At 38.0% G+C, this 25,605-nt stretch overlaps 3 protein-coding genes across 3 annotated transcripts in view; 2 read left to right on the forward strand and 1 right to left on the reverse strand.

Moving 5' to 3' along the window:
• The window catches only part of LOC134851623 (uncharacterized), a 421,621-nt gene that overhangs the window by 90,527 nt on the left and 305,489 nt on the right, over nt 1–25,605 (reverse strand). The gene's annotated exons all lie outside the window — the stretch shown is intronic.
• On the forward strand, nt 1,109–14,548 carry LOC134840441 (uncharacterized). The gene is made up of 2 exons (XM_063856249.1): nt 1,109–1,571; nt 14,153–14,548. Exons 1-2 carry the CDS (start codon nt 1,251–1,253, stop codon nt 14,546–14,548), a joined length of 717 nt encoding a protein of 238 aa, XP_063712319.1. The 5' UTR covers nt 1,109–1,250.
• LOC134851602 (centromere-associated protein E-like) overlaps nt 21,951–25,605 on the forward strand; it is a 28,884-nt gene continuing 25,229 nt past the window's right edge. Inside the window, exon 1 of the mRNA XM_063867750.1 lies at nt 21,951–22,336. Within this exon, the coding sequence (XP_063723820.1) occupies nt 21,963–22,336 (374 nt within the window). The 5' untranslated portion in view covers nt 21,951–21,962. The remainder of the gene's footprint in view (nt 22,337–25,605) is intronic.

Here is a 25,605-nt window from a genome sequence, read left to right on the forward strand (position 1 = left end):
TATATAAAAGCAGAGCCGTGAAAATACTGACTGCCCCTAAACGTAACTGATGTCGTTTTTGGCAAAAAAGTCAAAACATTGTAATTTATTAATGGAATTTTCTTTAATCCTCTCCCATTACAAAATTAAAAGCAGTAGCAGATTGAGGGGGGCAGGGCGGGAGGTGGATGCCTCTTTTTTCAGGGATTTTACTCCGTCGACGCAATAGGGTCTCCCTTTATATTATTTTGTGATACCCATTTTTGACTGACGGATTTTCTAAAGACGCATTTGGCTCCATTATATACTATTTTTGAGGAGTGAGCGCGCGCCAAAAAAAATGCAATTTTTTGGTCAAAACTTTCCAAAAAGTGCCAAAATTTTCAAAAATTTGACCAAAATAGGGTCTTTTTTGTGATTTGGGAGAGCTCGTATTTTATTTTTTTTTAGAAAATTCGCCTGCCTTTCGAGAAAGTCCTAAGTCCGCCCCTGATTAAGAAAAAAATTAAAAGGTTTTTCTCTCGTAACGCGTTACTTCGAGTATTCAGCTCAACTCAATTCAATTTGGAACAATTTTTGAGCCGGACTAACTCGCTGCCTACATAACCCGTTGATAGAAAATTGGAAGTTTCTGCAAATAAGTTCCTCCAAATTGGCAAATGTCTATTTATCTTCAAACTCCAACAGTTTAACGCCCAATAATCGCAGGTAAAGCATCTTTTAAAAAAAATTAAACTCACGGTATCAAAATCTTTCAGATTATATAAAAATATCGGTCAAAAACTGTGATAAAATGGCGCTTGTCTGATTAAAAGAATCTCACACCGAGACTAATATTCTTTCTTTTATTGAAACTCGGGACAAAAAAGCTAATTAAAAGACTTAAAAAATCAAGAATAGATATAAAAAGAAAAAAAAGCATTGCCAGAAGCACTAATGCCATCTTACTACCAAAATAGATCTGAGAGGTTGTGTTAGATTAAAAAGATCACTGTGGTCTGTCCATAAAAGTATTCACATTAAAAATAAAAAAGATTGTAAAATTTAAAAAAAACAACTAGATTGAATACAAATTTTCAGCGTTCTCTAATTGTATTCAGTGAACCAAAACTATAACTCGTCTTTGAACCAAGAAACATGTTAAAGCATGCTTTAATTTGAAAAACAGAAGTTTACCACCACTCAAATTTTGTTACTCATATTTTTGGTTAACATATTTAAAAGTAAGAATAAAGCTATTTGAGTGTGAAAACTTCACGTCGATTCAAAACATGTCTTCGTACTCGAATCGAACAAGCAACTTCAGCAGTGCATCTGTGAGTCCTCGGGGAGGCGCAACTCCGAGTGCAATCGGGACGTCAACGCCGACGATGCGGGGATACAACATGTCTTCCGAGACTCCTGGAAGCGGGCATCTTAGTGGGTCGGCAACTCCAGGGGGATACCAGAGTTCGGTGAGTCAGATGTCAAACGTTACGGCGGGGTCAACCGAGGGCAACAACCTTTATCTGATTAGTCCGACGTCAGCTGCTGTTGTGAATCTTCCTGTTGAGCCGACATCATTTGCACCTGTGGAAATTGACACAAACGACGTAAGTTTAAATAAAAAGTGTCAAAAGATGGAAAAGAGAGAAATAACTAAAAGAGAAAACGTTTGATTTCTGTGTTTTGCCAGCAAAATCTCAAGTCAGAAAACCGTTGTAAGAAAAAATTCGAAATTTTTGCCAGAAAACTTAGAAATTTGAGTCGCTTTCCGAGATATAAGCACAAGAGCGGCCAGAAGTAGTTCGTTGTTGTTCGACCATTCGAAAAATAGAAAATAACTAAAAACTAGGGCCGGTTTTTGATTTTTTCCTAGCCAATTTTGACTGCCTCAAAGAAAACACGCTGTTCGGCTGTTCGTCTGTCGAGATTAACTCGGCTGCATATATTTTATCCGTCTTAGAAATCGTTCCAAATTGGTTCAAGGAAGCTTATGTGCCATAATTGATTTGTTAATAGGAGCAAAACTTATCACTTAGTACTTATTATAACGTGTGGGGAGATAATTTTTTCTTTAAAAAACTTTCAAATTTTAGAAAAAAAAATTATATTTTATTTTATTACATATAATTTTTTTTTGTTATTACTGCTTCATAAAACTTAAAAGGCAGTCAGAACATTCAGGGCTTGGCCCTGATACGAGCAGTCTTGTTTTTCTTTATTTTCTATTTGTGTTATTTTTTTGTTCAGATAAAGAATTCCGTGTTCAGGCTAAATAAGCAGAAAGACCATGAAATTTGTTAAGATTTGCAATCAAATTACTTTTGTATCAGTGAAATTGACAGGTTCTCCGTTAATTTAATTTTATTTGAACATTTTTTTATCAATTTATATCAACCATAGTTGGTTGAATTCAGAGCAAAAAGGGAGAGAAAAGGAAGTGGTGGAGTTTTCAATTATGAGAAAAACTCAGACTGAGATTACTGCTTGTGGCCATCATACAACGTTCTTTCGTTCTTCTTTTGGATTAAAATACTCCAAAAAAAAATCAAAATTTGTTATAAAAAGATGCGCGCTTAAAGATGGAAATGCGCTTAACTGGGTCTAATCCTGGTGGCAACTTTTAATCGGATTTTGATGAAATATAGAAACTAAAACGCTTATGCAGGGATGTTTAGAAACCATTTTTTTTTCTGAAACATTTAGTCCAAAAATTTGTGGTACCTAGTTTTTGCTATATGCACCTAAATCAAACACTATTCCAAATTCTTCCGGTGGTGCCAAACTATGCTGTTTTTTAAATGTTCCTTTTTTCAGGGCTTTTTTGAGTTTGGATGCCATTTCTAAATTTGTAATCAAAAAAATTTTGTTATCTGTTTTTTGTATAAAAAATCCATGCTCGAATTGTTTTCACTAATTTTTTTCTCAAGTGAAGCAAACATTAGTACCAGTTTAGGGCAAAAACCTTTTTTGTTCATTTTTTAAGAGTCAATGAACGCAGTTCAGAACTCTTATTTAGATCGTGATGATTTTTTTTCGGTTTTTTTTTCAGAAAAAACCTTTGAATGCTCTAAAAACAAAACAAAATGCCTTCAAACTCATAAATTTAGACATGATTGGTCTTAGGTGTACTTGCAACTTTGAGTTCAAGTCAAGTTCAATTGGTAGAAGGTAGACAAAATGCACTCTCCAATTACCCAGCGAGATAAACTTTTCCTAGTAATTCAGGTTTCTCAAATTGTGTTAATTTATCAAAAAGGTGCCAATTACAAATTGCTCTTGAAATTCAAAGATATTTAAGGTCATATGATTTTTTATTTAAAATTCGAAAGTTGAAGTTTTTCAAAAAAGTCTGCGAATTTCAAATTTCAAATTTGCGAAGTTTTTCAAATTTTTTTGCGTTTCATTGCTTTCACTGTTTTTTTTTTCAACTGTCTCTTGGCTATATTTTTGCTTTCGCTTAGATGGGTTTGGTTGGTTTGACGATCTAACTCTTTTATCTAAATGAAAATTGCAGACTTTACGTATCGGCTTTGTAATTTTTCGATATAATTTAACTTTTCGCGTTGTGTCTTTTTTAATTTGAATTTTAATATTGATTAGATTTTTTGTGGTTTTCCAATTTTCAAATTAAAGTAACGTTTGTTTTTTTAAATATTTTTGTTTTAAGAATCATTGATTTTTTTTCTTCAATTTTTTTGTTTTATTTACTTGTCTTGGGTCATTTTTTACTGTTTATTTGTATTTTCAATCTTTTTTATTCGAAAAAACACTCCGAAAACAATAAATTTTGGATTTTTTCATCAATTTGACAAAAGTTTTCCTCGGTTGTCTTCTGAGCAAGTTAATGCATCACAGCCAAAATAAAATATTGATGGAGTTCGACTGATCGTGCTGCTTGTATTGATTTTTGAAACAATATTTGCTGTAATTTTTTGTTGCTAAAGATAAACTTGCGATACGCAACAATTTTTTTATATTATCGCCATTTTTCTTTTAATTTACAATTTGCTGCAGCACAAATAGTGTGGAGCTCAGCTCTGCCTCTATGTTAATTGTACTCTTGACTAAGATACTTCCGATCAAAAATGTGCTGTTCCCAAAATGTTTTGCCCACGCTTGCACCGGTGCAAACTGAAATTTGATTTTGAATGAGCAGTCTGGTAGACTGGTACTTTGGGCGGAAGAACCGCACAGCTCTGTAGCTTTAATGGCCCTGTCAACTTAAGCCGAGTCGAGTTACTTTCAGTTCAATTGGAAGTCTTAGTCTGCTAGCGGCAGAGACAAAATTCAATTTCCACAATAGTTAGACAAAACCATTCTAAACACGCCTCCACATATACATGAACTAGCACGCCTTCGGCAAGAATAAAACCCTAGTCACAGACCCGAATAAATTAGCCACACAGAGAAATTTTTTGGCCACGCTATTTAAGAAATATTTTCTAAAATAGGAGCAACCTTCGTTTTTGTGTAATTTTGTTGACGGCACTTTTTTAGTGATTGAACGATTTCATTTCGCTGTTGAATCACTTTAGTATATTCCGGGAATTTCGAAATGGAATTGATATTACGCAATCAATGTTTAGCTTGGTCGGCTAAGCTATACTCAAAAAGAACCCCATTCACCCAGTGTGTATTTATAGTCCTCTCCTAAAGCAGACATGGGCTTTTCCTTTCACATTACAGGAAACCAAGCATATAATAAGGAAAGAGCAGATATACTTGTGTAGGAGGAATAATGGCATGAACAGTCTAGTCTATGGGAAATTGAGGGAGGGATTGGGCACATATTTATTTTCCAATCAGGCAGTCCCCCCGCATTATTCAGGTATTTTATTTCCCCAGACGGTTCTCCCTTATTGCCCTTGGCTGTATTATCTGCATATCGTGCTAACATCCGATTTAAAAAACGTCCGAAAACTCGAAAAAGTGTTACAAAACATCGAAAGTGTTACAAAACACCAAAATAACTTTGTTGGTATAGAGGAAGACACTATTAATTTTGGTGCAAAAAAAAACAAGATTACCAAAAATTGTCGCCAGGAAATTGTTTTGAAAACAGGTGCAGCAGCTGAATATAATCATCTGGCGTGTTCTTTTATGTTATCTAATTTATTGCAAGTTATGTAATTTTATTATTAAGTTATGTAGCTCTGCTAGTATGTAAATCGGGTGTGTCCACCCATCATCGTATCTGAGCAGCATCGGATAGCTGCACAAGGTACTTCTAAAATGTGTTACGCTTTGAGTTTATTTGGAAAAATCCAGGAGGCGGATTAGAACCCATTTTTCCTGATCAGACACAAGAGACGGAATAGTTTCCCCGTCATACATGAACGCGCAGCAGTTGGAAGGTAAAACAAAAGTCCATTACTTATTGATTGTCTGTCTTTCATTCAGACTCTCAAATCCCAGCTGGCATAAAAGTGATATGATAGAAAACATTGGTGAGACAAGAATGTTTTTGGAGCGCCGGCAGATATGTCGAATATATTTACAATTTTTATGAATAAATTTCTTTTTTTTAAAATTTTTAATAACATTAGGGAAGTTTTCAGCCGCTGGATGCTTAAACCCAAACTTAAACCGACGTTTAAATCCAAAATTTCGAGGTTGAAATTATGTTGCATGTTAAGTTTTGAGGAGGTTGGTAGTAGAAATTTTGTGGTTGAGGCCTTTCAGCTTTGTTGCCGCATTAATTTCTTTTAAACGAAAGCTCGTAGAAATATACTGCTGTCCATTTTATCTCGTATCGGCATATTTAGCGATCGGTCTAGCGGCTGAAAAGGAGTGAAGCAGGCCCAGTGGCTGGTAGACAAAATTTATGTTTGACAGTTTATTTAAATTATCCACTGACTAGGCCTGTTTCCAGCAGCGCAGACATGAATACCAATTTCACTAACTCGTCGGCAAGGTCACAATGCTTTAGACTAAACATGCTCCAAATAGGAATATAATAACAATAAACACTTGCAGAAATATGCTTCTTACAAAATATTAAGGCTAAATTACGCGTTTGATTTGAAAGTACAGGATATGCATCGAGTCCTTTGATTACACTTGCAAGAGCCAGCGTGTTACCATCGGGTACGGCACTTTTTCCCCGTGAATAACTTAGTTCACAGGACTAATCTCATTGAGGCTTTTGTTAGAAATTAAGTACAACAGATGTTTTTGGAGCATGTTGCGCATAAATACCCGTTCTATTCGAATTTTCCTCCCTTCGAAATTTTATTTAAGAACCCTGTTCTTTTCGAAAATTCTTTTCATCTTGGTTGTAAAGTTATCGGCCAGCTCCTTCTTTGTAATTTTGTTTTCATTTTTTAAGTTCGATGGCTTGCTCGACTTTGTTTATTCGATAAATATTTTTAGCATCTACTAAATTGTCATTTGTTGGGCAAAAAAAAACGTATTCATATGCTGGAGGGGACTCCATTTTTTAAGCTACCCTTTTTTGGACTTTTTTCTGGAGCAACAATCATCTACTCAAGTACTTTTGGCTCAGTTTTGTAGATTTCGTTGTTATGCTAGACTAAGGTCGATATTTTTTTCTCGACAATAGTTATCATCCTTTTTTCTCAAAAACTTTTTTTGACCTTGATTAAGGCTTAGTTTTTATGGGCTATGCCGCCACTAAAATGTTTTTCAAACATCACTAGTTATGACAAGTTTTTGGTCATTTTAATTTTTAAGATAAGAATCTAGGCTATTTTCAAAGCATTCAGATCTATATTCATTGTTCATAAAATTGTTCAGTATGTGCTCAAAAAATATTGTTCAAGTATGTGTCAAATAAAATTATAATTCAGGATGTGCCCAAAAAACGATGCTGTGGATAACTAAAATAAATCAAGCTTCATAAAAGTTTAACAAAAAATTGAGGATATCAGATCTCCACAAGGCGGGTTAGAAGGGGGATGTTAATTTGATATTAATATGATTCCATATGAAAAACACTGCTAAACAGAATCAAGCATTTCACTCGCAGAGCTAAGACTACTTGTGATATGCTATGCGGTATCTTGGGAAAACTAGTGATAATTCAATAATGTATTCGGAAGTATTGAATTAAGTTTTCTTTTTCTTTCTTTTGAATTAGTTACTGAGAGATAAATCAGAATCGAAAACTCAGCCGTTCTCAACCGTGTGTCAATGTCATTTCACAAAGTGAAGTTGAACACACCATAATGTTAATAACTATACCACCACACTTTGGTACTACATAAATCAATTACTGCTAATGCAGTAGCAGTATGACATCCCCCCTCGAGAGGAAATAAATTATTCAATATAAATGGAATAATTTATGTTAAAAAGAGTTTGGATTTTTGTAAGATTAGTCATTCCCTAATTTTCTTCAAGTTCTATTCTCCAGCACGCATTCCAGTCCACTCTTTTGTCCAACGTTGCATAACCGAATTTTCGCCGGAATAAATGTCGCTCTAACATTCGTAGTTTCGACTCTACGGCCGATCACTTCGTTCTTGGAAGTCTGTTAGCCTCTTCCGGTTTTTTTTGGAGTGCCGCCTTGAGTAGTGCCCCCTGACAGTTCCTCTGAAATTTCTTTAATGGAATGTTTTTATTGGATCGCCAAAACGCTTAGGTTCTTTATTTTTCGTCTGTCTGGAACTTCGTCTGACCCCCGACTCTTCGGCGCTTGAATCGTCCGAAACTCCTTGAGGAGGCTCAAATGCTGTGTCCTTTTCCGATACTGGTTGGGCATTTCCTCTAAGATCGTCCGCTACTCTTTGGACCCCCCTTTTCAGGAGTTGGTCTGCAAACCTCTCCCACTCCGCTGGTGCCAAATTCCTGTTTTGAAATGTGTCTAAGATATCCTCCGGACATGTTTGAGAATCGATACATTTCAGTTTCGTCTTCTGTTTAGTTTTTAGAGTAGAGCTTGCGTGAACGTCGTTTTTCAATGTCTCCGAATTTGACGTTGATTGTTCCATACTCCGATCAACTGCTATAGCAGTTTGTCCTGTAAGGCTGTTCTGTTTATCTTGTGTTCTTTTTTCTTTTGTTTACTTATCACCCTTCTTCCTGGCGATCTCTTCCGGCAATTTTGGACCTGCCGACGAACTGGGACCCGCCGTGGTCGGTTTTGCTCTCTTAATCGCTAAGTTTAGAACCCCTCCAGCGTCCGTATCCTTTGAAGTTACAACTGTTTGACTCTGCTGAAATCGATCTATCGGGTTCACAGAATCGGCCTGACCCAATGTCCTCTAGAACTTCAGGGGAACTGATTCTCTGAAATTTCTTAGTTGGCTCCACCGATGGGCTTTTACTTTCACTCCTCGGTTCCTCGTGTGTCAAAGACGTCCTCGTTTGAGCGATATCCGATTTCCGATATATAGATCCAGTTGTCGCCTTGATCGTTGAATCCGTTTCAGTCGCTTTTCTGCCCTTCAATTGCTTCGTCAGGGCCTGTCCGCTCTTCCGTAATGGATCCTTTCTCAAGATCGTTTTCGGCAGAGACTTAATGTGTTCTACTTCTTTATCTTCGATAAACCCCTTTTCCCAGGAGTATATCATCTCCTTTCGTAGCTCAGGGTTTAGTAGTCCGGTCTCGTCAACGATCTGCCTCACGTCATTTTTTGCAGCATCTCTTCTCTCATGATTCCAGCGGGCGTTCGCCTCCAGTAGTTCCTTAAGGGCCTTGGCTCTTTGACGATCCCTGTCCGAATGCACTTGTTGCTTATGCAGCGGACTGGTGTCCCTGCTGAGTTCCCTTTTTCCAACTATCTTTAGATTCTCTCGTGATTGATCAATTCTTCGTTTCAATTGTGATGCTGTCAATGCCGATCGTTCCAAGTGTTGTTTTTCCAAATAGTCAGAATTGTTTATAAACTTATCCCTTAAAATTATAAATTCGTTTTTTGGTAGTCTGCCAAAGTGTGCTTGAAATGGAGATACTTGTATCGTTTTCTGCTTGTTCCACCGTAAATCTCGCTTTATGGTACTAAGACATAATTTGATCGATTTATTGTTTTCTTCTAGCAACAATACCCCCAATCTTCTCTTTATGGTTTGAATTGTTCGTTCTACTAAGCCGCAACCTCGATGGTCCCCCACGGGACAGAATTTTTGTTCGATGTTAAGGTCCGTACAAAACTTTTTTTTAAGTGTTTTCCCCTTAAATCCTGAAATTTGGTCGGAGCGTATTGATTCCGGAATGCCATGTGTGTCTATATAGGATCTCAAGAATTTCACCGTACACTTCCCGCTTGTGGATTTCGTAACTTTCACCGACGGGAATTTTGAGAATCTATCTATAGCTACTAGGAGCTAGATCTTTTTCCCTCTGTGGTTTTCTAATGGTCCCGCGTAATCTAATTGTACTTCCTGACCTGGCTGCGTGAGCAGTGACAGTGGTTTTGACGCATTTTTTGGAATAAGGTATTTTACATTCTTACCATATCTGGTGCAACTACGACACTCTTCCGCTAGATTCACTGTGTCTTTGTTCATATGCGGCCACCACAAGTATTGTGACACTCCTAACATAGCCTCTTGGTTCGGATGTCCTCGGTGAGTCCTTTTAAGTACAGATTGTCTCAATTGAAGGGGAACCGCTAGTCGATTGTTCACCAAGATGCAATCATCTTGCACCGCCATCTGTGACCACAATGGGTTCGTGTAGGGTCCCATCAACTCGAAGCCCTGTTTATCTCCTCTCTCTATTTCTAGTCTGAGGCAATCCATCCAGGTATCTTCAGTTGTCAATTTGGCCAGTAAAATTGTATCGAACAATTTCGATAAGTTGTCTAGTGCCTCCTCTTGTTGCTGCTTCTGCAGTTTCGGTTTGCTGGATGGCTTAGTTGGTTCGATGGCACATACCTCTTGATCGCTTTCGATGTCTTCTGCGGTTGTCAGATCCACCTCAATTACTTGCACTTCACTCAATCTTCTCCCATTCGACGTAGCTGGTGTTATGCTGATTGGTCCTTGACTTTCTTCTGGAATGTCTCTAGTTTCCTCTGTGTAGGCCACTAACTCCCTGTTAATGCTCCCCGGTATGTTTGGTTCTCCCCCAACCAGCTGCCAGAACGAAAGTAGCCTCTCTGTTGTTCTGGTTGGAGTTGCCATTTAACTCGTGATGGGTTTCTTGTCTCACTGTCCGAACTATCTCTATTTTTCCTGCCTCCGCGAATTATCTTCCTTGTGCGTTGTAATGTTTCCGTGACTTCCTCTTCTTCAGAGAACTCGTTTGTATTCGACATTGAACAGTTCCATTTTGGGTCCAGAATGCTCTCTTCTCTTTAGTTATTGCGCCAGTCCTGTGGTGTATCAGACCACCAGTCGTAAGATCGATTGAATTTTTCTGACATCTCGTTCCTCGAGTCTGTTTTTTCTCTATTCTGAATTTTGGAAACTATTTTCTCTGGGTACGACTGTTTGCTGAGTTGACTTGACAAAAAATGATTGGTTTCTGTTGAAATGTTGTGTTTAGCTGTTTTGGCAGTCGTGAAAATTGTTTTTTCTCGTTCCGGTCGAGCTTTGTTCGTTTTTGACCGTTTTGGTTGTCATGGCAACCATTAATCGGTGACTGTTTCGCAACATTCCTTCTAGAACATACTAGAACGTTTTCGTTCCGGTCGAGCGACCCAATGCGACCCCCAGTCTAATGCTTCATGAAACGAGGTTATTGTTGCCACTACAAACTTTTCGTCTAATTCTGATTCCGGCCAAGGATCATTAAAAGGATCACGCGATAATTAGTCAACTATACCCATGTCCCTCCCCGGAAGATGAACTATTTTAAATTGATATGGCAACAATCGATCGACCCACCGGGTCAAACGAGATTGATAGGTCTTATTAGACTTATTACCATCTAATGCTGATGTGAGTGCTTTGTGATCTGTTGCAATGATAAATGGTTTGCCTAAGAGGTAATGTTTGTATCTGTCTACTGCCCAAACAACTGCCAGTAGCTCCAATTTGTTTGTTGAATATCTTTTTTTCTTGTGAATTTAAATACCGGGATGCGAATGAGATTGAAACCCACAAACTTTCCTCTTTTTGTTGTTCCAACGTAGCTCCCAAGCCATCATGGCTTGCATCACACTTAACTCTTGTTTCTCGGTTAGCGTCGTAGTAGTGTACTTTTGTAATGTTCGCTACTGCTGTTTTTATGGCATCAAATACCACAGTGTCTTCATTCCCCCAGTCGAACTTTTTTACTGGGAACTTCATCTTTTTCAACTTTTTCTTTTGATTCTCTTCTTTGAGAAGTGGCCTCAGTTTCTCAGTTAAACTTGCCGCGTTGGGTATAAATTTCGTTAGATGATTTATGCTGCCCAGAAATGATCTTAAATGTTTAAGTGATTTCGATGGGTTTAAATTTAGGATCGCTTCCGTTTTGGTAAATTTTGGACTGACCCCTGATTCTGAAAGGTGATGTCCCAACCAATTCACCTGTTGTTTGAAAAATGCACATTTCGATATTTTCAATGCCAGTTTTTCATCATCCAATTTCTTAAAAACCGTTTCCACCAATTTTCCATGTTCGATTTCATTGCCCTTTGACACGATATGAATGTCATCCAGAAAACAAAATGTGTTCTTGGCGTGATTGATAGTTCATTCTATGGCTTTTTGGAATTCAGCTTGCATGTCAGCTAATCCAAAAAACCCTGTAAGAAATCTATATGTCCCGGTAGCCTTTCCGCCGACCATATTAAAGTTACACTTTTTAGCTGTATCTGCAGCCAATTTTAATTGACTATACGCGTACTTTAAGTCTAACACCGTAAAAAAAATGTGCCACTTTTGATTTCAGTAACAATTTGACTTACTCCATCGATGAATTCATCGACGTTGGGTATTTGGTACTTATTTTTGAACAGTTGTCTATTTATTGGTTTCGCGTCCATCGCCAATTTTATCGAATCGTCATTTTTTACTGTTATCACAATCGGGGCAATAAAGCAATCGCTCGCACATTTGTCAAGCTTTGTGATATGACCTTCTGTCAACAGTTTTTCAATCTCTTTGCCAATTTTATCCTGTATATGAATTGGAATTCTTCTCCCCTTTTCTTGAATTGGACATCGGGGGTACTTAAATTTCGAACTTACAATGTGGTTTTGGTTTTTTGAATTTCCTTGTCTTTCAAATAAATTTCTGAGTTTATTGAAAAATATTTTCTTTCCAACCTTCCGACTGCTCGTACATGAGCTCTTCAAAACTGGTAAGTTCTTTTGGAGCTGGTTTTTGTGTAGTAACTATCCCCACTTGTCCTTGTAGATCTAAACCCATTATGCATCTGGTCTTACGTTCTGTCACAAGAAATGTAGCACCTATCGCTTCCCAGCCTGCCGACCGAAGATTCGTCTTCAACGCCCCTAATATGCAGATCGATTGTTTGTTGTAATCGACTAATTTTGTACGTAAATTCAGTTTTTCCGAAGGAATGAATCTTACTTTGCTTGATTTGTCCATTATTTCCCTTGCCGTCGCCCAATTTAGGAAAGAGACTGGGCTTCCAGTATCCACCGTCAATTGTATTATTTGGTTACCTATTCGTACCATAGCCTTTATTGATTTTACTCTTTTTAGCTTTGGGTCTCGAATTGAGTCGATTTTCTGGACTTGTATCATCTCTCCATTTGATTTCTTCCTAGTTTCACTGCTTCGGTTTTTCACATATTTTGAGATTCTTTCGTTCTCGGTCTGATGTGTTTGTATTGACATTACTCCAAAATCGCTACTTGACCCAAAGTTTTCGCTTATCTGATCACATTCCTCTTCGATTCTTCCGCAACCTCACTTACTTGTTGAGATCTACACATTTTTGCAAAATGATTGGGTTTACCACAATTCTTACAAGTTTTTCCCATCGCGGAACATTTTTTCAATTGTCCCTGATCAAATATTCTTCCACATCTGTTGCATGGTTTTGCTTTCATGTTAGAATTTTTGTTTTTGTTCTGTCGTTTATTTGTTTCCCTTTTGTTATATTGATTCTTTGTTGTTCCTGACGAATTCCTAACTGTCATCACAGGTTCTTGTTTTATTCTCACTCCAGAGTTATAGTTGTTACTTGTTCCTCCTGTTGCCGCAGCATTTGTCTTTTGAAATGCCATTGTAGTTAATTTACTATGTTCGAATTTTATTGCCCTCTTCAGAACTTCTTCTGGATCTAGAGTTTCAAATGTCAACGTGTCCTGTAATGTCATGTTTTTCATTTTTCAAATGAATAGATCACGGACTATCTCGCTTTTCAATGTTTCCAATTCTGATTGAGCTGCTTGCGCAGTTAGCGCTGCATGAAATGCCTCCAGTGATTCCCCGGATTCTTGCATTCGTGTGAACAATTTATATCTTTCATATGTTACACATTTTACCTTTTGGAACGAGACTTCTGCAAGTTCTGTGATATCCCTGAACGACATTTTGGATATTTCGACATGTGGACTCTTCTGTAGAAATCGTTTCGTTCCCTCTGTACCAAGTGACAGAAATATTCTGGATACCAATTTCTTTTGCACTTTGTTGTAGAAAACCTTGTGACCAAATCTTGGGCCTCTTGTTCTTCTCTCTTCATTTTCCAGCATTACTCTATCACTTGCTAACTTATTTCTAAGATTCCTAGCAGTCGTCGCAGCTTCAGTCTCTCCCTCTCGTCGTGTTTCTGGTCGAGGAGGTGGTCCTTCTAATATGTACTTTGGTGCTTCTAATATAACCTCTGGATTTACGTTTTCTTTCACAGTTACTGCCATTAGAAGTTGTTCAAACCAGATTTTAAACTGCCACGGAGGGTCTAAATTTGCTGGCGCCCAAAATACGGGTATTCCCATATCCGTCCAATTTTCCTGAGCTGCAAATCCTGCTGGCTGCGCCAAGTGATATCCTATGCGGTATCTTGGGAAAACTAATGATAATTCAATAATGTATTCGGAAGTATTGAATTAAGTTTTCTTTTTCTTTCTTTTGAATTAGTTACTGAGAGATAAATCAGAATCGAAAACTCTGAGTTCTCAACCGTGTGTCAATGTCATTTCGCACAGTGACCTTGAACACACCATAATGATAATAACTATACCACCGCAGGTTGGTAGTACATAAATCAATTACTGCTAATGCAGTAGCAGTATGGCACTACTTTACGGGTCGGAAAATCTTAACTTGATTTAATTCAATAAAGCGGGGAAAATGTTGTAAGTTGGTCCATTTTTTTCAGTCTAGCAAGTTGAAGGACATGATTCAAGATCAGCACGCTCAAATCATGAAGTTGCACCTTGACCTTGAGGTCATCAGAGGTCAGAAGCAACACAGTCTCTTCCACGACCCCAACCGAAAGACGATCACATCAGCCGCTGACCACGAACTGAGACGACTACTGTCGGAAATCGAGGCTCTGAAGAACACCAGCCGAATGAAAAACTCAGCACGGGAATCGGAGATCGCAAAGCTAAAAGACAATTTCCAACTTTTAGAGCAAGAACTGCGCGATGAAATTGAAGAGCGGGACCGCAAGACGAAAGAGTTCGAGAGAGCGGAGAAGGAGAGATTTGACAACTCAAGCAAGGCTTTCGAAGAGACTATTTTCAATCAGGAAACAATGATCAAAAAGTAAGTCTGTTTAAAAAATAATCCACAATTTGTTTTTGTTTTCGAACATCTTCAATATTGATTTTATACATATTTTTGCAGTCTCAAAAACAACATTTGTTCCTATAACTCGATTTATTTAAATATATTTAACTAAATATAAAATATAACTTAAAAAGTACGAAAACACTGCTAAACAGAATCAAGCATTTCACTCGCAGAGCTAAGACTACTTGTGATATGCTATGCGGTATCTTGGGAAAACTAGTGATAATTCAATAATGTATTCGGAAGTATTGAATTAAGTTTTCTTTTTCTTTCTTTTGAATTAGTTACTGAGAGATAAATCAGAATCGAAAACTCAGCCGTTCTCAACCGTGTGTCAATGTCATTTCACAAAGTGACCTTGAACACACCATAATGTTAATAACTATACCACCACACTTTGGTACTACATAAATCAATTACTGCTAATGCAGTAGCAGTATGACATCCCCCCTCGAGAGGAAATAAATTATTCAATATAAATGGAATAATTTATGTTAAAAAGAGTTTGGATTTTTGTAAGATTAGTCATTCCCTAATTTTCTTCAAGTTCTATTCTCCAGCACGCATTCCAGTCCACTCTTTTGTCCAACGTTGCATAACCGAATTTTCGCCGGAATAAATGTCGCTCTAACATTCGTAGTTTCGACTCTACGGCCGATCACTTCGTTCTTGGAAGTCTGTTAGCCTCTTCCGGTTTTTTTTGGAGTGCCGCCTTGAGTAGTGCCCCCTGACAGTTCCTCTGAAATTTCTTTAATGGAATGTTTTTATTGGATCGCCAAAACGCTTAGGTTCTTTATTTTTCGTCTGTCTGGAACTTCGTCTGACCCCCGACTCTTCGGCGCTTGAATCGTCCGAAACTCCTTGAGGAGGCTCAAATGCTGTGTCCTTTTCCGATACTGGTTGGGCATTTCCTCTAAGATCGTCCGCTACTCTTTGGACCCCCCTTTTCAGGAGTTGGTCTGCAAACCTCTCCCACTCCGCTGGTGCCAAATTCCTGTTTTGAAATGTGTCTAAGATATCCTCCGGACATGTTTGAGAATCGATACATTTCAGTTTCGTCTTCTGTTTAGTTTTTAGAGTAGAGCTTGCGTGAACGTCGTTTTTCAATGTCTCCGAATTTGACGTTGATTGTTCCATACTCCGATCAACTGCTATAGCAGTTTGTCCTGTAAGGCTGTTCTGTTTATCTTGTGTTCTTTTTTCTTTTGTTTACTTATCACCCTTCTTCCTGGCGATCTCTTCCGGCAATTTTGGACCTGCCGACGAACTGGGACCCGCCGTGGTCGGTTTTGCTCTCTTAATCGCTAAGTTTAGAACCCCTCCAGCGTCCGTATCCTTTGAAGTTACAACTGTTTGACTCTGCTGAAATCAATCTATCGGGTTCACAGAATCGGCCTGACCCAATGTCCTCTAGAACTTCAGGGGAACTGATTCTCTGAAATTTCTTAGTTGGCTCCACCGATGGGCTTTTACTTTCACTCCTCGGTTCCTCGTGTGTCAAAGACGTCCTCGTTTGAGCGATATCCGATTTCCGATATATAGATCCAGTTGTCGCCTTGATCGTTGAATCCGTTTCAGTCGCTTTTCTGCCCTTCAATTGCTTCGTCAGGGCCTGTCCGCTCTTCCGTAATGGATCCTTTCTCAAGATCGTTTTCGGCAGAGACTTAATGTGTTCTACTTCTTTATCTTCGATAAACCCCTTTTCCCAGGAGTATATCATCTCCTTTCGTAGCTCAGGGTTTAGTAGTCCGGTCTCGTCAACGATCTGCCTCACGTCATTTTTTGCAGCATCTCTTCTCTCATGATTCCAGCGGGCGTTCGCCTCCAGTAGTTCCTTAAGGGCCTTGGCTCTTTGACGATCCCTGTCCGAATGCACTTGTTGCTTATGCAGCGGACTGGTGTCCCTGCTGAGTTCCCTTTTTCCAACTATCTTTAGATTCTCTCGTGATTGATCAATTCTTCGTTTCAATTGTGATGCTGTCAATGCCGATCGTTCCAAGTGTTGTTTTTCCAAATAGTCAGAATTGTTTATAAACTTATCCCTTAAAATTATAAATTCGTTTTTTGGTAGTCTGCCAAAGTGTGCTTGAAATGGAGATACTTGTATCGTTTTCTGCTTGTTCCACCGTAAATCTCGCTTTATGGTACTAAGACATAATTTGATCGATTTATTGTTTTCTTCTAGCAACAATACCCCCAATCTTCTCTTTATGGTTTGAATTGTTCGTTCTACTAAGCCGCAACCTCGATGGTCCCCCACGGGACAGAATTTTTGTTCGATGTTAAGGTCCGTACAAAACTTTTTTTTAAGTGTTTTCCCCTTAAATCCTGAAATTTGGTCGGAGCGTATTGATTCCGGAATGCCATGTGTGTCTATATAGGATCTCAAGAATTTCACCGTACACTTCCCGCTTGTGGATTTCGTAACTTTCACCGACGGGAATTTTGAGAATCTATCTATAGCTACTAGGAGCTAGATCTTTTTCCCTCTGTGGTTTTCTAATGGTCTCGCGTAATCTAATTGTACTTCCTGACCTGGCTGCGTGAGCAGTGACAGTGGTTTTGACGCATTTTTTGGAATAAGGTATTTTACATTCTTACCATATCTGGTGCAACTACGACACTCTTCCGCTAGATTCACTGTGTCTTTGTTCATATGCGGCCACCACAAGTATTGTGACATTCCTAACATAGCCTCTTGGTTCGGATGTCCTCGGTGAGTCCTTTTAAGTACAGATTGTCTCAATTGAAGGGGAACCGCTAGTCGATTGTTCACCAAGATGCAATCATCTTGCACCGCCATCTGTGACCACAATGGGTTCGTGTAGGGTCCCATCAACTCGAAGCCCTGTTTATCTCCTCTCTCTATTTCTAGTCTGAGGCAATCCATCCAGGAATCTTCAGTTGTCAATTTGGCCAGTAAAATTTTATCGAACAATTTCGATAAGTTGTCTAGTGCCTCCTCTTGTTGCTGCTTCTGCAGTTTCGGTTTGCTGGATGGCTTAGTTGGTTCGATGGCACATACCTCTTGATCGCTTTCGATGTCTTCTGCGGTTGTCAGATCCACCTCAATTACTTGCACTTCACTCAATCTTCTCCCATTCGACGTAGCTGGTGTTATGCTGATTGGTCCTTGACTTTCTTCTGGAATGTCTCTAGTTTCCTCTGTGTAGGCCACTAACTCCCTGTTAATGCTCCCCGGTATGTTTGGTTCTCCCCCAACCAGCTGCCAGAACGAAAGTAGCCTCTCTGTTGTTCTGGTTGGAGTTGCCATTTAACTCGTGATGGGTTTCTTGTCTCACTGTCCGAACTATCTCTATTTTTCCTGCCTCCGCGAATTATCTTCCTTGTGCGTTGTAATGTTTCCGTGACTTCCTCTTCTTCAGAGAACTCGTTTGTATTCGACATTGAACAGTTCCATTTTGGGTCCAGAATGCTCTCTTCTCTTTAGTTATTGCGCCAGTCCTGTGGTGTATCAGACCACCAGTCGTAAGATCGATTGAATTTTTCTGACATCTCGTTCCTCGAGTCTGTTTTTTCTCTATTCTGAATTTTGGAAACTATTTTCTCTGGGTACGACTGTTTGCTGAGTTGACTTGACAAAAAATGATTGGTTTCTGTTGAAATGTTGTGTTTAGCTGTTTTGGCAGTCGTGAAAATTGTTTTTTCTCGTTCCGGTCGAGCTTTGTTCGTTTTTGACCGTTTTGGTTGTCATGGCAACCATTAATCGGTGACTGTTTCGCAACATTCCTTCTAGAACATACTAGAACGTTTTCGTTCCGGTCGAGCGACCCAATGCGACCCCCAGTCTAATGCTTCATGAAACGAGGTTATTGTTGCCACTACAAACTTTTCGTCTAATTCTGATTCCGGCCAAGGATCATTAAAAGGATCACGCGATAATTAGTCAACTATACCCATGTCCCTCCCCGGAAGATGAACTATTTTAAATTGATATGGCAACAATCGATCGACCCACCGGGTCAAACGAGATTGATAGGTCTTATTAGACTTATTACCATCTAATGCTGATGTGAGTGCTTTGTGATCTGTTGCAATGATAAATGGTTTGCCTAAGAGGTAATGTTTGTATCTGTCTACTGCCCAAACAACTGCCAGTAGCTCCAATTTGTTTGTTGAATATCTTTTTTTCTTGTGAATTTAAATACCGGGATGCGAATGAGATTGAAACCCACAAACTTTCCTCTTTTTGTTGTTCCAACGTAGCTCCCAAGCCATCATGGCTTGCATCACACTGAACTCTTGTTTCTCGGTTAGCGTCGTAGTAGTGTACTTTTGTAATGTTCGCTACTGCTGTTTTTATGGCATCAAATACCACAGTGTCTTCATTCCCCCAGTCGAACTTTTTTACTGGGAACTTCATCTTTTTCAACTTTTTCTTTTGATTCTCTTCTTTGAGAAGTGGCCTCAGTTTCTCAGTTAAACTTGCCGCGTTGGGTATAAATTTCGTTAGATGATTTATGCTGCCCAGAAATGATCTTAAATGTTTAAGTGATTTCGATGGGTTTAAATTTAGGATCGCTTCCGTTTTGGTAAATTTTGGACTGACCCCTGATTCTGAAAGGTGATGTCCCAACCAATTCACCTGTTGTTTGAAAAATGCACATTTCGATATTTTCAATGCCAGTTTTTCATCATCCAATTTCTTAAAAACCGTTTCCACCAATTTTCCATGTTCGATTTCATTGCCCTTTGACACGATATGAATGTCATCCAGAAAACAAAATGTGTTCTTGGCGTGATTGATAGTTCATTCTATGGCTTTTTGGAATTCAGCTTGCATGTCAGCTAATCCAAAAAACCCTGTAAGAAATCTATATGTCCCGGTAGCCTTTCCGCCGACCATATTAAAGTTACACTTTTTAGCTGTATCTGCAGCCAATTTTAATTGACTATACGCGTACTTTAAGTCTAACACCGTAAAAAAAATGTGCCACTTTTGATTTCAGTAACAATTTGACTTACTCCATCGATGAATTCATCGACGTTGGGTATTTGGTACTTATTTTTGAACAGTTGTCTATTTATTGGTTTTGCGTCCATCGCCAATTTTATCGAATCGTCATTTTTTACTGTTATCACAATCGGGGCAATAAAGCAATCGCTCGCACATTTGTCAAGCTTTGTGATATGACCTTCTGTCAACAGTTTTTCAATCTCTTTGCCAATTTTATCCTGTATATGAATTGGAACTCTTCTCCCCTTTTCTTGAATTGGACATCGGGGGTACTTAAATTTCGAACTTACAATGTGGTTTTGGTTTTTTGAATTTCCTTGTCTTTCAAATAAATTTCTGAGTTTATTGAAAAATATTTTCTTTCCAACCTTCCGACTGCTCGTACATGAGCACTTCAAAACTGGTAAGTTCTTTTGGAGCTGGTTTTTGTGTAGTAACTATCCCCACTTGTCCTTGTAGATCTAAACCCATTATGCATCTGGTCTTACGTTCTGTCACAAGAAATGTAGCACCTATCGCTTCCCAGCCTGCCGACCGAAGATTCGTCTTCAACGCCCCTAATATGCAGATCGATTGTTTGTTGTAATCGACTAATTTTGTACGTAAATTCAGTTTTTCCGAAGGAATGAATCTTACTTTGCTTGATTTGTCCATTATTTCCCTTGCCGTCGCCCAATTTAGGAAAGAGACTGGGCTTCCAGTATCCACCGTCAATTGTATTATTTGGTTACCTATTCGTACCATAGCCTTTATTGATTTTACTCTTTTTAGCTTTGGGTCTCGAATTGAGTCGATTTTCTGGACTTGTATCATCTCTCCATTTGATTTCTTCCTAGTTTCACTGCTTCGGTTTTTCACATATTTTGAGATTCTTTCGTTCTCGGTCTGATGTGTTTGTATTGACATTACTCCAAAATCGCTACTTGACCCAAAGTTTTCGCTTATCTGATCACATTCCTCTTCGATTCTTCCGCAACCTCACTTACTTGTTGAGATCTACACATTTTTGCAAAATGATTGGGTTTACCACAATTCTTACAAGTTTTTCCCATCGCGGAACATTTTTTCAATTGTCCCTGATCAAATATTCTTCCACATCTGTTGCATGGTTTTGCTTTCATGTTAGAATTTTTGTTTTTGTTCTGTCGTTTATTTGTTTCCCTTTTGTTATATTGATTCTTTGTTGTTCCTGACGAATTCCTAACTGTCATCACAGGTTCTTGTTTTATTCTCACTCCAGAGTTATAGTTGTTACTTGTTCCTCCTGTTGCCGCAGCATTTGTCTTTTGAAATGCCATTGTAGTTAATTTACTATGTTCGAATTTTATTGCCCTCTTCAGAACTTCTTCTGGATCTAGAGTTTCAAATGTCAACGTGTCCTGTAATGTCATGTTTTTCATTTTTCAAATGAATAGATCACGGACTATCTCGCTTTTCAATGTTTCCAATTCTGATCGAGCTGCTTGCGCAGTTAGCGCTGCATGAAATGCCTCCAGTGATTCCCCGGATTCTTGCATTCGTGTGAACAATTTATATCTTTCATATGTTACACATTTTACCTTTTGGAACGAGACTTCTGCAAGTTCTGTGATATCCCTGAACGACATTTTGGATATTTCGACATGTGGACTCTTCTGTAGAAATCGTTTCGTTCCCTCTGTACCAAGTGACAGAAATATTCTGGATACCAATTTCTTTTGCACTTTGTTGTAGAAAACCTTGTGACCAAATCTTGGGCCTCTTGTTCTTCTCTCTTCATTTTCCAGCATTACTCTATCACTTGCTAACTTATTTCTAAGATTCCTAGCAGTCGTCGCAGCTTCAGTCTCTCCCTCTCGTCGTGTTTCTGGTCGAGGAGGTGGTCCTTCTAATATGTACTTTGGTGCTTCTAATATAACCTCTGGATTTACGTTTTCTTTCACAGTTACTGCCATTAGAAGTTGTTCAAACCAGATTTTAAACTGCCACGGAGGGTCTAAATTTGCTGGCGCCCAAAATACGGGTATTCCCATATCCGTCCAATTTTCCTGAGCTGCAAATCCTGCTGGCTGCGCCAAGTGATATCCTATGCGGTATCTTGGGAAAACTAATGATAATTCAATAATGTATTCGGAAGTATTGAATTAAGTTTTCTTTTTCTTTCTTTTGAATTAGTTACTGAGAGATAAATCAGAATCGAAAACTCTGAGTTCTCAACCGTGTGTCAATGTCATTTCGCACAGTGACCTTGAACACACCATAATGATAATAACTATACCACCGCAGGTTGGTAGTACATAAATCAATTACTGCTAATGCAGTAGCAGTATGGCACTACTTTACGGGTCGGAAAATCTTAACTTGATTTAATTCAATAAAGCGGGGAAAATGTTGTAAGTTGGTCCATTTTTTTCAGTCTAGCAAGTTGAAGGACATGATTCAAGATCAGCACGCTCAAATCATGAAGTTGCACCTTGACCTTGAGGTCATCAGAGGTCAGAAGCAACACAGTCTCTTCCACGACCCCAACCGAAAGACGATCACATCAGCCGCTGACCACGAACTGAGACGACTACTGTCGGAAATCGAGGCTCTGAAGAACACCAGCCGAATGAAAAACTCAGCACGGGAATCGGAGATCGCAAAGCTAAAAGACAATTTCCAACTTTTAGAGCAAGAACTGCGCGATGAAATTGAAGAGCGGGACCGCAAGACGAAAGAGTTCGAGAGAGCGGAGAAGGAGAGATTTGACAACTCAAGCAAGGCTTTCGAAGAGACTATTTTCAATCAGGAAACAATGATCAAAAAGTAAGTCTGTTTAAAAAATATTCCACAATTTGTTTTTGTTTTCGAACATCTTCAATATTGATTTTATACATATTTTTGCAGTCTCAAAAACAACATTTGTTCCTATAACTCGATTTATTTAAATATATTTAACTAAATATAAAATATAACTTAAAAAGTACAAAAAACTGTTTGAGAATATAGTCTCAAATAGTATTTGGTACTTTTTCATAGAGCATAAACTTCCTCCCCGACAGCCAATAACCAGTAGTTATTATTGTAAAATACAGAATCGTACAGGGAAACAAGATTGCAGTTTGAGTAGACACGTGTCAGGTTAATATAGCCGTGAGAGAACTTGCCGGCTACAAAAGATCCAAGAATTGATCCCCCAGGAGAAAAAAATTGGTTTAGAAATTGTTTGGCCTAAAAATTTTTCATTTTGATCTATGATAATACAGCAGAAGCCTCTTTTTCCTTTTCCCTCAGCTGAAAAATTTTACAAATAAAATTTTATTTCTGTTATCAGAATGTTACGAAAATTGGCATGCGAACTAATTAGGCCATGAAAAACACGACAACCTTGTAAAACACCTCATTACACCATAAAATTGATTGTTATGTGAGTTGGGGGAAAAGGAAAGAGAGCCACCAACGTATTTATGATTCTAATGCCAAAGTGAGAAACTTTTTCTTGCCAAAACGAGAAAAATTTCAATGACACCATTTTAGCAAAACGTATGAAAATTTTCTGACTAGTATTTTTTATAGACTAAATTTATGGAATTGTACGACTAGCAATTTCAATCTATGGAGGTTAACCCAGAAAAGATATTAATTATGGGTTTTACGCCATTATACTTCAAATTTTCATTGAAAGTCATTTTGAATTTATTTTTTTGGTTGATCGTTACTACAAAATTTGAATTGAAATTGCTACATTTCAAAATTATTTTTTTTTTACATTTAACATAAGTTGTGCGACATTTTTGCTAGTTTGCAATTTCAATAAATTTGCAAATTTCACACAATACTGCGATGTTCGCGGCTCATGCGAAATCAAAAACAATTATATAAAATTAAATTCCACTTGAGAAAATAATCGCAAAACAAACGACACTTATCACAAACCTTACCCACCTAAAAAATTTGAGTGGTCAAGGATCATAATCAATTATAGTGTCATTTTTCAAAATAAATCATTTATAACTAACAAACATGGATTACAATCGTAATATTTTTACGTCAAAATAATCCATTATCATCATTTATATTCGACCATAATTGATTTTTGAGAAGATATTGATGAAAAAACGCAAATTCGCCTTAATTTTAATTTTTTGTTGCTTAGTGCAGTTGTTGTAGCCTATTGTTTCATAAAATCTTACTTTTCATATTTTACCTGTTAGATAGTATTTTTCTAAATTTGTATATCTTTAGTTTTGATTTCTTTGATTTGACGAGCAGGTTATTTTTCTCTGCAAAAGAGCTCAATTAGCTCAAAAAAAGATTAGCTCAAAAAAAGAGCTAATCACATATCTTAACCGACCAATAACTTTTATAATCATCACTACCGTGAGCCTTCAACATCGATCAGAGGTTATTTACAATTGGCTGTAGTCAGCATACTCGTGGTACCTTCATTTAACTCAACACATTGCCAACAACGAAACGATCAATAATGAACAAAAGAGTTCCCAGTACTGTGACTGCTGGCACCCCTCTCTTCATTTTTGCCCTGACGATGTCTCATCCTCACTCACATATCACAACATCTGTTCTTTCACTACGTAGTTGTGAAACCAGGTGAGTACTTCACATCTTATGCCCAATCTGTTTTGCAAAATTGACAAAAGACAACAGTGACAACTGCAAAATTGACAAAAGACAAAGGACAACTATGAGTATCAAAGAAAGTGCTGAGGTCAAAACAAACAAAAGCAATTTTTCCTCTTTCCTTGATCATTGCAGCTACATCAACTGTGATTTTACGCAGTGCTAATTTAATTGAATGTTTAAATAAATCAGCAGACTGGTTTGAGTCGAAAGGACAACTACCAGTGAGATATTTTATCAATTTTTTGGCTACAAAGTTTTCGTAATTTTTGAAATTTTGTCGAATTCATTGCTCTTCGGTGATGTTTTCCTCAAGGGCTAATGTGCAGCAGGTCTGAAACTTCGCCTGTTTTAAGTGAATAATTCAAACATTTCAACAAATCATCTGCAAAATAAAGTCATTTTGAATGTTTTCCATTTAGAACATCTGCCGTTTTCGAGATTATTTCAACCAGCATAATCAATTGATCACGTTCAATTTGAGGAAACTCGCAGAAAATTGTATGTGCGACGAGCGATTTTTAAAAATGCAGATGCTTTTTTTTGGACGCCATAAACATTCGAAGATTTCATTTCAAGAAGCATGCAAAATCTTCCCCATAAATTTTGGAGGAGTTAGAGCTTTTCGGAATAATCACATGCTTTACTGATTTGCACACCAGCTTGGAAACAAGCGTTGCAGAAAAGAGGAGCTATTTTTCGAGAAGCTCTAAAAACTCACAAGCTCAGTGCTTGTATTTTGACAAAATATTTGTGGAGAAAACAGTTTTCGTTTGCCGATTCGCTCTTCCTGTGATACGTGTCTGAGCCAATACATTATCATCAATCAAAATATTCTTTCGTTGTGAACCGTTTTCATAAAAAGTAAGTGGATAGACATTGTCTTGTCTTTGTTTTCAATGAAAGTTCCAGAATCCTAGAGCTAAATCTTGTCTTCAGTTCCATTTCGAGTCCGCTGGCGGTACAATAATTGAACTCCATAAACACCTGATTAATCATTTTGTTTTTTCGATAATCGTAAGAATACAAAAAACACAAAGTAGTGATCACTGAGCTTACAATCACCAGCGAAAATATCGTTTTTGCTTAAAAGTAGCTAACAAAAAATTTGATCACGTGTATGTCCACGCACAGCAATGAGTGGGAAAATACGCCATCAATTCAACTCATGTCTCGAGCCGGGATGGTCTCGAGGAACTTCGTTGTCGTTTAGTCATGAGGTTTGTCGGTACGAGTGGTAAACCACCTAGATTATTTATTAATTCGAATCCATAGTGATATTGCGTTACTACATTAGAAAATTCCGACCAGAAAGCCACAAAACTTGCCAACAAGGGCCGATAAAGAAGGCAACCGATAATCGGTTCTCTGCCCGCTATATTTTCTAAAAAAAAGAGCAAATTTTCAATTTCAAAACTCTCGATCTTGGGTATTTCATCAGAAAAAACAAATAT

Source organism: Symsagittifera roscoffensis, chromosome 1 (genome assembly GCF_963678635.1).
Source record: "Symsagittifera roscoffensis chromosome 1, txSymRosc1.1, whole genome shotgun sequence".
Taxonomy (NCBI): domain Eukaryota; kingdom Metazoa; phylum Xenacoelomorpha; order Acoela; family Convolutidae; genus Symsagittifera; species Symsagittifera roscoffensis.

What these genes read in the sequence shown, in the direction of transcription:
- LOC134840441 (XM_063856249.1), top strand. Translation starts at nt 1,251, where the DNA reads ATGTCTTCGTACTCGAATCGAACAAGCAACTTCAGCAGTGCATCTGTG. An exon ending in TGGAAATTGACACAAACGAC is followed by an intron (nt 1,572 to 14,152) that starts GTAAGTTTAAAT and finishes CATTTTTTTCAG; the next exon opens with TCTAGCAAGTTGAAGGACAT.